The sequence below is a fragment of the Leptinotarsa decemlineata genome, unplaced genomic scaffold, assembly GCF_025532065.1.
Source record: "Leptinotarsa decemlineata unplaced genomic scaffold, Ldec_3_MD MMD2_tig00003192_RagTag_RagTag, whole genome shotgun sequence".
In the NCBI taxonomy this organism is placed as follows: Eukaryota; Metazoa; Arthropoda; class Insecta; order Coleoptera; family Chrysomelidae; genus Leptinotarsa; species Leptinotarsa decemlineata.
In genome coordinates, this window is record NW_027412582.1 from 2,802,524 (window position 1) to 2,815,905 (window position 13,382).

A 13,382-nucleotide genomic window follows, 5' to 3' on the forward strand; every position below is an offset into this window, starting at 1 on the left:
ATTTTTTCAGTTTGTTCCAAGGGCCAATTTCTAGGATAGTCGCAAAGTGCGTGACCTATGCAAACTTACGCTTTTTTTGCATTTCAATTATTATTGTGCATTGTGACACTTAACGGCATCTAGTGGCGAGTAGTGGTACCATATACTATCTTTTTTAGCTACCCGCTATAAATATTTGGAATTACCGCGTTGGTTCGAGAAAGTTCTGGTTCAAGCTAGTGTATTCCGATCACCTCGAGATGGCAGTAATAATTGCATATAAGAAGGCTAGCGGCGCAACTGTGAGTTGGTCTGCGTAGGAAAGGGGAAGGAAGCGGAACTGCCTATTGTGAAATAAAGTAACACCCGTCAATAAAAGTATTTTGATTTGAGTTATTATTTTTATTTGTGATTTGTTAGTATGGAAAAGAAGCGAAAAATCGACAGTGAATGCAGAACGTTCCAAGAAAAATGGAACTTTCAGTATTTTGTGATTGAGTCAAGTAATAAGGCGCTTACTGTTTAATTTGTAATGAAACCATAGCTGTTCTCAAAGACTATAATATTAAACGACACTATGAATCGAAACATCTTCAAAGTTACTCCAAGTATACAGGAAGTTTGCGAAAGGAAAAATTTGAAACTTTGAAACGCGGACTCAATTCGCAGTAATCTTTGTTTACCAAAGCGAATACTGAACAAGAGTCTGCAACTCGCACCAGCTTTCGTGTGGCTCTTGAAATCGGAAAACGTGGCAAACCATTCACCGATGGAGAAATGATAAAAGAATGCTTGATTGCAATAGCCGAAGAAATATGCCCCGAAAAGGTAAATTCATTTAAAAGTGTCAGTTTGTCAGCAAACACCGTGGCTCGGAGGGTGCAGGACATCGCAGAAAATATATCATCTCAACTGTCTGACAAAAATGGACATCATGAGTGGTTTTCTCTAGCATTGGATGAGTCAACGGATGTGTCAGATAGTGCTTAGGAGTTGATTTTTATTCGCGGAGTAGATAAAAGCTATGAAGTGTACGAAGAACTTTTTGATATTGATAGTATTCACGGCACGACAACTGGGGCAGATATTTTTAAGGGTGTTGAAAATGCCATTAATATAAAGAACCTTCGATGGAGAAATTTGAAATATATAACAACTGATGGAGGCAAAAATATGTATGGTAAAAATAAAGGAGTGGTTGCACTTGTGTCAAAGGCTGTAGAAAATGATGGTGGTTCAAAACCATTAGTCTTACATTGTATCATTCATCAACAGTCCTTGTGCGAAAAATGTTTGGATATGTCTGAAGTTCTAAAACCAGTCATATCAGTTGTTAACTTCATCAGATCCACTGTGTTGAATCACCGACAATTCCGAGAGTTTATTCAACAGATTGAAGAAAATGATTTACCATATCATACTGCCGTACGCTGGCTTAGTTGCGGAAAAGTCCTTAAGCGCTTTTTTGAACTTTGAGCAGAGATCGAAATTTTTTTAAATGAGAAGCAGCGCCCTTTTGCCGATTTAGAAAATGGTGAATGGATGTGGAAGTTAGCCTTCTATGTCGGTTTGACAAATCGTATGAACGAACTGAATTTGAGATTGCAAGGAGAAAATCAGCTTCTCCCTGATTGATACACCAATATCAAATCCTTCAGGCAGAAAATAATACTATTTCAATCGCAATTACGTAAAAAATGTTTCACACATTTTGAAACATGTGAAATATTCAGCCACACTACAGAGACTGAATTTCCCGTCAATTTTGCAATCGAAACTTTGAGTGCTTTGAAGATAAATTTTGATACTCGTTTTTCAGAGTTTGATGTAATTGCGAATGAAATTAAGCTTTTTCAAAATCATTCTGATTCTGACATTGAAACCCTGGCTCCGGAAGTCCAAATGGAAATTATTGATTCACGGTGCAGTGATATGCTTAAGAACAAATATCAAAATTCATCTTTGTTGGAATTTTATAAGTTTTCCACTGGAACAATTTGATAATTTGCATAAATTTGCTCGTGGGTTGTTTTCTGTTTTTGGTACTACTTACTTGTGTGAGAAAACGTTTTCCAAGATGAGGTACACAAAGAATGTTTACAGATCTCAATTAACCGATGAGCATCTTAAATCTTTTTTGATAATTGGTACAAGTAAAATTGATCCACAACTACAAAGTATTGTCGGTGGAAAATCACAGTTACATACATCTCATTAGTGTTTTTGTTTTACTCTGATTCATTTCAATTATTTGTTAGTTATTAATATGCTTCAATTTAGATACTTGAGTTTTCTTTGTCATCATTTCTGTCGTTAAATTTTACCTTAAAAGTAAATAAAACCGAGTAATTATCATTCTGTGTTTTCTTCTTCAACTTATCACAGCAATGGTTAAAACAATTAGGTAATCATTGGCTGTCGCGGGCCAGATTGATGACACTGGCGGGCCGGATTTGGCCCGCGGGCCGTAGTTTGAAGACCCCTGGGCTAACTATTTTCCTTTTATGTATGAATGTATTTATTACGCATAATGAACGATATTACAATTATTTAACAAATTTCAGGCCATTCACAAACTCGATTTTCCTGCATTCGATTGGCCCATTGCACATTTCCCCGAATACAAATACCCTCTGAAGGAAAACGTCCGTGAGAACCAAAAAGAAGACGAAAAATGTTTAGCCGAAGTAGAGGATCTGATGGAAACCTACAAGAAGAAAAACTGCCCCGTCGCGGGGGTGATAGTTGAACCGATTCAGTCAGAAGGAGGTGACAACCATGCTTCTCCCGAGTTTTTCCAGTGCTTGCAGAAGATCTGCAAGAAACACTGCGCCGCTTTGATCATCGACGAGGTTCAAACCGGATGCGGGTCCACCGGGAAGATGTGGTGCCACGAACACTTCAATTTGGAGACACCTCCGGATATAGTGACGTTCAGTAAGAAAATGCAAATGGCGGGATACTTCCACTCCAAAGAGATGTCGTGAGTATGAGAAGGATTTTATTATATTTTGTATGGAGGGTGATTATTTAGCCCTTAACATTGCCCCTTATCATTGTAGAAAACACATCAAAACACTGGCTTGAAAAAAACAGATTTTTCGATTTTTGACGAAGTTGCGTTCGGCGTCCGAGGTCACAAACTTAGATTATTCATAAGGCCAACATCACAAACAAGTCTGCAGAAAATTAGAACTACCGGGTTTCAAAAACTAGTCCTTTAGGACTAGTTTAGAAATGAAATTTGAGGTTTACAATATTTTTCAGAAGAATTTTGCAGTCCTGTTTTCTGGTTACAGTCCTTGTTTTTGAATTATTTTTCATTTCATTCTCTCCTCACAAAATGATACAAGGTTATACAAAAATATTTCCATCATGTACCTATTTTGAAACTACATAAAACTAATTTTCAGGCCCAAGAAACCATATAGGGTGTTCAACACGTGGATGGGCGATCCAGGAAAAACCATTCTCTTAGAGCGGATCGTGGCTTTCATCAAATCTAGGAACCTGCTAGAACAAGTCCAGAGATCCGGCGAGTGCCTCATATCCGGGCTAATGGAAATGGAGAAAGATTTTCCTTGTCATTTGAGTGCGGCGAGAGGAAGGGGTACTCTAACGGCAATTACTTGTACAACTGCCGAGTTGAGAGACGACATTTTAAAGAGGATGAAGAAGAAAGGTGAGAAACAATTGATCACAGAACTGAAACAGTCTGAAGTTTCTAAACACGTTGAACGCCACCGTGGGAGCCGAAAATTGGGTATATCAGGCCAAATTTTTTTTTGTGGTAGTGTCTCGAAAATATATTCTTCTTTCATATAATTTCAAGTTAGAAATGAAGAAAACAGATTTTGACATTTTATGACGTTGTCATTAGTATGTATCCACATTGGATACCCACGGCCACAATATTCATTTTTGAAAACTGCTGCCGCATGTATCCAATCTGGATACATGACTTTGGATACTGAACTTCCGTACTCTTTGATAAGTTATTAGTGTTCTTTACATTATTTATACGGCATATTCCGAAAACAATGTCCTACGAACAGGAACAATTACATTTACAAAAACTCATGCAAGAGTTGTTGTCTGACGAAGAGAATTCGCTATTTGGAGATGTTTATTTATCAGACGAATATCAAATGAAATTATTAGATCAAGGGAGAACCTTGTATACTGATAAATACTATACAAGTGTTTCCCTAGCTCACACTTTGTTAGACCGAAAGACACATTTAGTGGGGACATTACGTTCAAATAGGAAGCTCAATCCCAAAGATGTTGTCACTAAAAAGATAAATAAAAATGAAATTGTCGCAGCTGAGAGCAACACAGGCGTGGTGGTACTGAAATGGAGAGATAGAAGAGATGTTTTGGTCCTTAGTACAAAACACACTGATGAACTAGTAACAGTAAGTCAAAGGAGTGGTGAAGTACAGAAACCAAAAATAATAAGCGACTATAACAAATGTAAAGCTTTCATCGACCTTTCAGACCAAATGAAAGCATATTCATCATCTTTGAGAAGGAGCTTGAAATGGTACCGAAAATTGGCAGTTGAGCTTCTATTGGGTACGGCTTTGGTGAATACATATATATTGCATCAAGAGGTTGCAAACGACAAAATGCCGATTACAAAATTCAAAGAATGCGTTATATCAGATTTGTTACATTTTCCAACTGAGACACCTAACAAAACGGCGCCAGCTGATGAACCTTCAGCACAATATGTTTTGGAAGAAAGTCAAGGTGCTGGCAGAAAACGAGGAAGATGTGTACGATGTTATAAGAAAAAACTGAAGAGGTTGGGAGAAAGGCTGCAGCTAATCAAACAACACAAAGTAAATTCAGATGTATAACATGTGAAAAACATTATTGCTTATCTTGTTTTTTGAAGTACACAAATGTTTTATGGCATAAAATACCCAATCTGTTTTTGTAATGTTCATTTCTTCCGTGAATATACATTTTGTTCATTATAATTTAGCGCTTATTGTTGTCGAATAAAAAAAATTCCCAATTTCAAACCTACTTCCTAACAAAATCGTCCCCTGAAAAAACTGAATAAAATTCACAGGCCAAATATGCTTTTAGGTATGCCAGGCCATAGTGCGAACGCTCCCATAAAGATCTGCGCAAGGCATGCAGCCAACACAGATACATGTGGCTGAACTTACAGAAATACTTATGTATCCGCCATGGATTCACGCGGCCATCGAAACACTGAGTCGCGTGTATCCGTGTTGGATACATACGGCATTCAACGTGTTAAAATTCACATAATACGTAAAATGTCAACGGGTATTTCAATAAGACATACGGGGTGGACGTAAAAATCTCCCCATTTTAACTTTCGAACGGGGCAAGATATCAGAGTCGAAGGAAATTTTTGTGAAAAGGAATCATATTTATTAGGTTGTTTCAAATGTTATGCCCGTTTCCGGGAGTCCACTTCAAACTGTAATAAATCAGTATATACATATCTAATTTAATGGAAATAAAGGTCATTTGAATCAGTGCCCTTTTGCCAACATAATACAAGTCGAATAATTCCGTCAACATAAAAATTGTTTGCTCGAGATTCAATGAAGTCGACGGAGACCGTTTTTGGCTGGGCCTGATTGGCGAAAGTTTTACAAGTTATCGAAGTGCTTGAATTTTCTCAAATGAATTATCTTTCCTACGTTACGATAAATAATATCTATTTATTTATTTGTTCATCAATTTCACATCCTTGTAAACTAAGAAATGAACATGAATATACAAGTACTCGAAATGGTATGTTATATAAAATAATGTAATATGGGGATGTATTATTATCTAACAATAATAAGGGAGCCTAAGCGGAGATTTCGGGGTTTACTGAAGCGCGGCAGATTAATATACAGGGGGATACCTTGTACCCGGTTAGGTACCTCCACCAAATATGAGCCCCATATATAAGGCCGCCCGTGAAGGATAAAGGATCAGATTAGTAAAAAAAAATTGATCATCGGACATTCATGAGCGCATCAGATTAAGGTAGGGTGAGTTAATTTCATGCTAAAAAGTGTATATTCCAGTGATCTGACAATTTGAGAGTGACGTAAAGAAAGGGGAGGGCAGCGAAGTTGTAAAAAAAAGTCATCTTGACATTCTCGAGCGTAGCTATTTTCTTTTTATTTTGAAAAAAATAATTCAAGGATATCGAAAAATATATAATAATAATAATTAATCTGACGGTTTCCGCAAGCCGAAATAGCAAAGTTAATAGAATAATAAATAATAGAAAGTTTAATGCGTGCAGCTGCATAATGCCTATATTTCCCTCTCCGCATTTTTATTCCTTTTTCACTTTATCTCTATCTATTACTCTCTCACTCCGTCCCCACTCTGAATTCTGTTGCCATGACGCCATCACAGCTGTTCGTGATGAAGATGATGAATAATTAATCAATTAATTGATGGATGTAGCCGTTACTACGTGGTAGGAAATCATAATGAAGAAAAGAGAAATGAAACTTTCTATGTTTTTTACCACTTTTATTCGTAACTAACGTTACTGCAATTTCGTCCTATAAGGACATTTTCAAACTTATATATTGTATAAGTAACTGCAGTAACGTTAGTTACAAATAAAAGTGGTAAAAAACATAAAAAGTTTCATTTCTCTTTTATTCATCAATTGATGAATTGATTATAAAAAATTAAAATTTTTTGAGCATTCTTTTTAATTATTTTTTTATTAATAGAAGTATTCTACTTAAAAAAACACACACTTATTTATTTGCATTATATTCCCTGAGCTTTTCAATTAATTGAGTTCAATGATTTGAAAAAAAAAAATAAAAATATTTTTTGGCAGATTAAGCGAATCCCTCTAGATAATCGTCAGATTATGAGACAGCACGTCTCTTAATTTGACGCGCTTGAGTATTTCGAAATGACGATTTTTTTACACATTATAATAATGGTCACGAGTTTGCGTCAGATCAAAATCGTCAGATTATTGAATGAGAGCTTTTTTTTGTTGCACTTAACACCCCCTTAGAAAATCTGACGCGCTCGATTAATTTTTTTTTTCTTTTCACTTTTAACCCTTACGTACAACCACCCACATCGTGCAAACGATCAGATTGACATACCAACATTATTTAAAAATCAATATCTGACGCGCTCGAGTATGTCCATGCAACAGTTTTTTTTTACATATTTAATAATCTATAGCAGCTTTTCCCACCGATGAAAAAGTATACATTTTATAACATTTTTTTCTTCTTGTCATCTAAGCTTTGCAACCTAATAGGTCTCTATGACGCTCGAGTAAATCTCCATTTTGTATCGTGGGCTCTCCTGCTACAACGAGCAGAAATGACAGAAAAACTAATTGCTAAACTGATAAATTCTCAACATATCTACGAACTAGATATCTAAATTTTGTGAGAGACATATTCCAATCAATATCTTGCAAGCAATTGATGTCGTTTGCCAGACGGAGAACGATTAAGAGCGGGGATGTGGAAAAAACAGCCAGGATGGGAATCTTGAACTTAAAGATAGTACGCGTAGGTCTGGGAGGTACATTAGTTGTCAATAGTGACAATAATTCTGCGGTATCATATTGTCTAATAATAATTTCATATATGAGAAGTAGTTCAAAGATTTTTCGCATAGAGTCTAAGGAGGGTATATCAAATTGAGTTCTCAATTGTGATGTCCTAATTCTGTTGTAATCAGGCATACTACGATATTTCTTATAATATAGGTACCTTAGAAATGTGTTCTGTATTTTTTTTAGTTCCTGTAAGGTTGTTTGGTATTCTCCATTTCAAATTACAGAATCGTATTCGAGTTTAGATCTCACTAGCGTGAAATAGAGTACTTTTATGGAATCTATGTTACTAAAAGAGAAGTTTGTCTTAAAATGAATCCTAAAGCTTGATTTGCGGTATTTCTTATATGTTCAATATGTTTCTTTTATGATAATTTGTAATCATAGGTTATTCCTAAGTCTTTGCATTCATGCACTCTTTTCAGCGATTCGTTGTTCATGCAGTAGTCAAAACAAATGGGATCCCTTTCGCGAGTAATTGTCATAACTTGACATTTTTTAGATTAAAATCTGACTCACATCAAACACTCCAAACCAATAAACTATTCAAATCTTTCTATAGGGCAAAGCAATCTCTGACTGATCCCAACTGTTTGAAAATTTTCACTTCATCGGCAAAAAGCAACCATTTGGAGTGCTCGATATGAATGAATGAATAACAAAAAGAACAAGAGCCCCTAGTTTGTACCTTGGGGTACCTCAGAAGAAGCATGGAATTTGCCTGAAGTATTTCCATCGTACTTAACCAAACAATATCGATCCTGAAGATAGCTTCTGAGAAGATTCCTGATATTATCATGATATAATGATAATAATAAAATTTTTATTCGCAATAACTGCTAATAACTGCTACCAGTCATTGATCGATATATCAATGAACCCGTGTTTGATTTTTCAAATGCAATTAATATATTTTCAGTACAGAATACAAGCACTATATAAAAATCCTTAAGGCACTCTTAGCCTAGCAATATATTGGATTCTTGTTTTTTTCCAATAAGTCGTTGGTATACAATTAAAAGAGGGTTGGAGCACCGTATAGAAGTAAACAGAAGTAAATTCACTCCCGTTGGCCTCTTTGATGTTTCGGGTCGATATTTTATTTTTTGCTGGCATTGGCAAGGCAGAAGAGTGTAGGCTGAGAGCTATCGTTCATCATTGCTACGAGGAGCTCACAATAAATATCTCATATGATTGTGAAAAGTTTAGGAATTGATGAAAAATAAGACAAGATGGTGAAATAGACGTATATTTTGTAAAGTAAGATTATACAATTTAGGTCAAAAACTTATGCTTATCTTTTCTAACGGTTTTTCAGAATGTTGAGTTTTTGATTTTTTTTGTTTCGCTACACAATAGCCTTTCTCAAGCAATTTATAAACAAGGTGAGATTATAAAATTTAGGTCAAAGTTTTTGATTTTTTCAACATTTGTTTTCAAACTTCTATTGGCAAATTTCAAAGTATAATAAATTCTTACACTTGTGAAAAGGAAAAATAAATAATCCTAAGGAAAATTATCCCAAGGGTGAGAAATGTTGATTTTTGAAAACATTGTTTTGAGCTGGTTGCCTATGCCATGCATATGACACATAAATTATAGAAACGATAAGGAAATTCTGCCTCTAGATGAATGATACTTTGTAAAAATGAATCTGGAGGCATACAGTGTGTGTCACTTCTCATGGAAACACCCCCGTATCTTCCGTAATATTCGAGGTAGAACGATGAAACTCTCAGGACTGATGGAAATGCTCAAAATGCACCTACCACCTGAATGGGATTGTCCAAAGTGATATACACTGTCCGCCACTCGTGATGGAACATCCAATTTTTACGGTAAAACATATTACGGCGCAAACGGACGACTATTCGTTGATTTTCTCGAGAATGCATTTTCCGATGTGTTGGAAGAACTACCTTTGGATGTGAGACACACCATGATTTTTCAGTTAGATGGTTCATCAGTTCACAATAGTGGCATAACAAGGGTTTGGTTGAATAGGAATCTACCTATGAAATGGATAGGACCCAATAGCCCTCTCATAATATGGCCACCACGATCCCCAGATTTAACTCCACTGGATTTTAATTTATGGGGAAACTTGAAAATAAAGTGTCTAAGGATAGGCCAACAAATAAGAAAGATCTCCGTGCAAGAATTATACAAGCATGTAGAGAAATCACACCTAGAGAACTGGAGAAGAGTTGGTGGAAATAATAGAAGGCGCATAGAAAAATGTGTTCGATTGGAGGGAAATTTCATAGAAGGCACGAAAATATAAAATTGTCAACAGTTAAATCATTTGAAATTGATTGTTTTGTTTTTTAATTGAAAATGTGATTTTGAAAGTGGTACTTCGAAAGAATTTTGAACTGCATAACATTTTTCGCCACAAAATATCCTTGTTTTTTTGTTTTAATAATGAGAAAATGAGAATATGAACTAACATTAACCATCCCAAAACCTCACTGATTACAGAAATGAATTTTCAAATAGTAAAGAAATAATAAGACAAAAAGTAACATTGGAAATAAATTTTAGGGGTTGCGTTTTCCACCCTTTACAACCATGGGGTAAACCAAATAAATTTCTGGCAAAGTGTCTTTTTGGTAGTACAAAACCTCAGGTTGATTTCAATATTGTAACTTTTTTGGTGCTTGTGAAAAAAATTGTTATACAAATTTTATGTACCCCCTTTAACGGGCTGTATCTTAACAAGGGATGCTCCAATGAAATTTCTTTATATGAAAGACCCTATCTTCTTTTCGATGAGGAATCACCTCCCCAAATGTTTTACACTTATTTAGTTACACTCTGCATACTTTTGATACTTTGGTTTTGCAGAGATTTCAGTGGGAGTAATATTTTTCCTACAGATACATACCAACCAAATAAAAAAATGAGGTTCAACAAATATGTTCCTTTGTGGATTTCCAGTGGAACTTCGATTGTCTTGTCATTTTATATCAGTACTGTTGAGCTATATATTATTCGTAAAGTTTTTTTATCATCAAATCAATTTAATAAAAAAAAGTATGCAGATATTTGGTCTATAACAATTTATTTTACGATTTTCGTTATATGTTCATTGCTTCAATCATACATAATGAATACTAGACACATTTTTTTGTCAATTGGAAATCGAAAAAAATTAATGCCGACATCACCCTTCAAATTACAGCAACCCACAGCTCGACACTTGTTCATTTTGAAACTAGACACGAATTTTTCACAAATACAAAACCACCACTTACAACGACTCACTCTGTAATAATATTTCATGCCTCAACTTAACTCGCTTGGTAAACCAATCAGATTCAGTCGGTTGCGCAGTAGGTTCGCTGAGCATGGTGGGGAATCTTGAACTAAATATGGCGGAGAGTGAACTTACTTGTGTTTACTTCTATGCGGTGGTTGGAGTAATATTGGTCCCTGAGGAATACCAGCGTTAATGGTTAAAGCATTCGAGAGACATTAATCGACGGCCACTTGTAAGGAAAGTTCTTTCAGGAAGCTGAAGAGCAATACCCAAAAATAATCCGACAAGCAATAGCATCGAAGTTGGGTCAGCAAACCCTTATGCCACACACGGTCGAAAGCAACAGCTCCTGACTCTCCATGTTTCTCGATTGCGTTATTTCGTGGTTCAATGGAACTCTTCAAAAAGAGATTTTGTTATTGAGAGAAACAATTGAAGATAAGAAAGGATCAATTTCACTATTTCGGACTTCCATTGTCTACTATATAAAATGATTTGAAATTCCTGAAACAACTAAAAAAGAATATTTAAAAAAGTGAATAGCTGAAAATAACAATTATATTAAGCAAAATAAACCAGAAATGAAATAATAGTGAAATAAACTACAAGTAAAAATAGAACAATTGAGCAAATAAAAAAAAATGAAAATAAAGGAATGAAAAAAGAAAATAAAAATAAAAAGTGTAGAGATTCCAAGTCACGTTAGTTCACGACGTTTCGATTGTTAGTATCTACAATCGTCTTCGGGTGATGACTGGACTGATTCCTCCGAGAGATGAGTATTTATAGGTCGTTCAAATACTTTCTCTTATCCCTGCTCTCCATTTTCCGCTTCACTGGTTCCGTAGGAGATGACCGTTTTGGCGGGAGTTGGCCATTTTTTGCTTGATGATGGGTTTCCATATGTTGCGTATTTCTACGCTGGCCTGGCTGAATACGTTGTTGGACAACATGTATGAGGCTTCCTTGAATTTTCTCCTAAACCAATGTTCCTCTCTGTGCAAGATCTCAGCTTGGGACCACTCGATGTTGTGTTGATGGGTCCAAACATGGTCTGCTATTCCTGATTTGCTGGTTTCCCCTCGCTGTGTGTGTTTCTTGTACTCGGCAATGCGAACATTCAATGGCCTCTTAGTGTGAAGAATTCGTCCACAAGATGAGGGACTGCCAATGGGATCGCCACTTTCACCAGTCATAGCGAACATATATGGAGTGGTTTGAAACTCTGGCCATTGAAGAAGCCCACAAGAAATCTCGAGTCTGGTTGAGATATGTTGACGACACCTTCATAATATGGAACCATGGGAATACTGAACTAGACGCCTTCCTGAAACACATCAACAGCGTGAGACCTTCCATCACTTTCACAATGGAGCAGGAAATCCACAACGAATTGCCATTCTTAGACGTTTTGGTGAAGAGGACCGACACTAAGTGGGAAACATCTGTATACCGAAAACCCACTCATACGAGACAGTATCTGAACCACGAATCCAACCACCATCAATCGACTCAAAGAGGAATCATCAAGACTCTATTAGACCGTGCTTTTGGGCTCTGTAATACGAAGGAAGGTCTCGAGAAGGAACTAGACATCATTAAAAATGATCTTCAACGGATGGTAGCGATGGTAGAAAAGACTTTGGCTAAAAGACAGCAGGAGCCTCGCAAGGAAGAGAAGCCGTCACAACCAGTGCTTGCACTTCCCTACATCAGAGGATTATCGGAGAGGATAAGAAGAATTGGTTCCAAGTACAACATCAGAACCTGCTTCAGATCCGGTAACACTATCCGTAGCAGCCTCACGAAAACCAGGCCACCAAACGCGGACTGCGATTCCAAGAATTGCATTTACCGGATACCCTGTGAGTGCGGAAAATCCTATATTGGTGAAACTAAGAGGCCATTGAATGTTCGCATTGCCGAGCACAAGAAACACACACAGCGAGGGGAAACCAGCAAATCAGGAATAGCAGACCATGTTTGGACTCATCAACATAACATCAAGTGGTCCCAAGCTGAAATTTCGCACAGAAAGAAACATTGGTTTAGGAGAAAATTCAAGGAAGCCGCATACATGTTGTCCAACAACGTATTCAGCCAGGCCAGCGTAGAAATACGCAACATATGGAAACCCATCATCAAGCGAAAAATGGCCAACTCTCGCCAAAACGGTCATCTCCCACGGAACCAGTGAAGCGGAAAATGGAAAGCGGGGATAAGTAAAAGTACTCAAACGACCCATAAATAGTCATCTCTCGGAGGAATCAGTCCAGTCATCACCCGAAGACGATTGTAGATACTAACAATCGAAACGTCGTGAATTAACGTGACTTGGAATCTCTACACTTTTTATTTTCTTTTTTCATTCCTTTATTATTTTGTTTTTATTTACTCAATTGTTCTATTTTTACTTGTAGTTTACTTCACTATTATTTCATTTCAGGTTTATTTTGCTTAATATAATTGTTATTTTCAGCTATTCGTTTTTAATTATTCTTTTTTAGTTGTTTCAGGGATTTCAAATCATTTTATATAGTAGAC

General features: G+C 36.3%; 2 protein-coding genes across 11 annotated transcripts in view; both read left to right on the forward strand.

Annotated features, from left to right (window-relative positions):
- Positions 1–13,382, forward strand: part of LOC141483248 (uncharacterized) — a 403,587-nt gene that overhangs the window by 346,292 nt on the left and 43,913 nt on the right. The gene's annotated exons all lie outside the window — the stretch shown is intronic.
- The window catches only part of LOC111515695 (4-aminobutyrate aminotransferase, mitochondrial), a 179,114-nt gene that overhangs the window by 165,013 nt on the left and 719 nt on the right, over positions 1–13,382 (forward strand). For all 10 annotated transcript variants that reach the window (XM_074177712.1, XM_074177707.1, XM_074177708.1 and 7 more), the window contains 2 exons: positions 2,544–2,962; positions 3,393–3,661. In XM_074177712.1, coding sequence (XP_074033813.1) covers positions 2,544–2,962; positions 3,393–3,661 — 688 coding nt within the window. The remainder of the gene's footprint in view (positions 1–2,543; positions 2,963–3,392; positions 3,662–13,382) is intronic.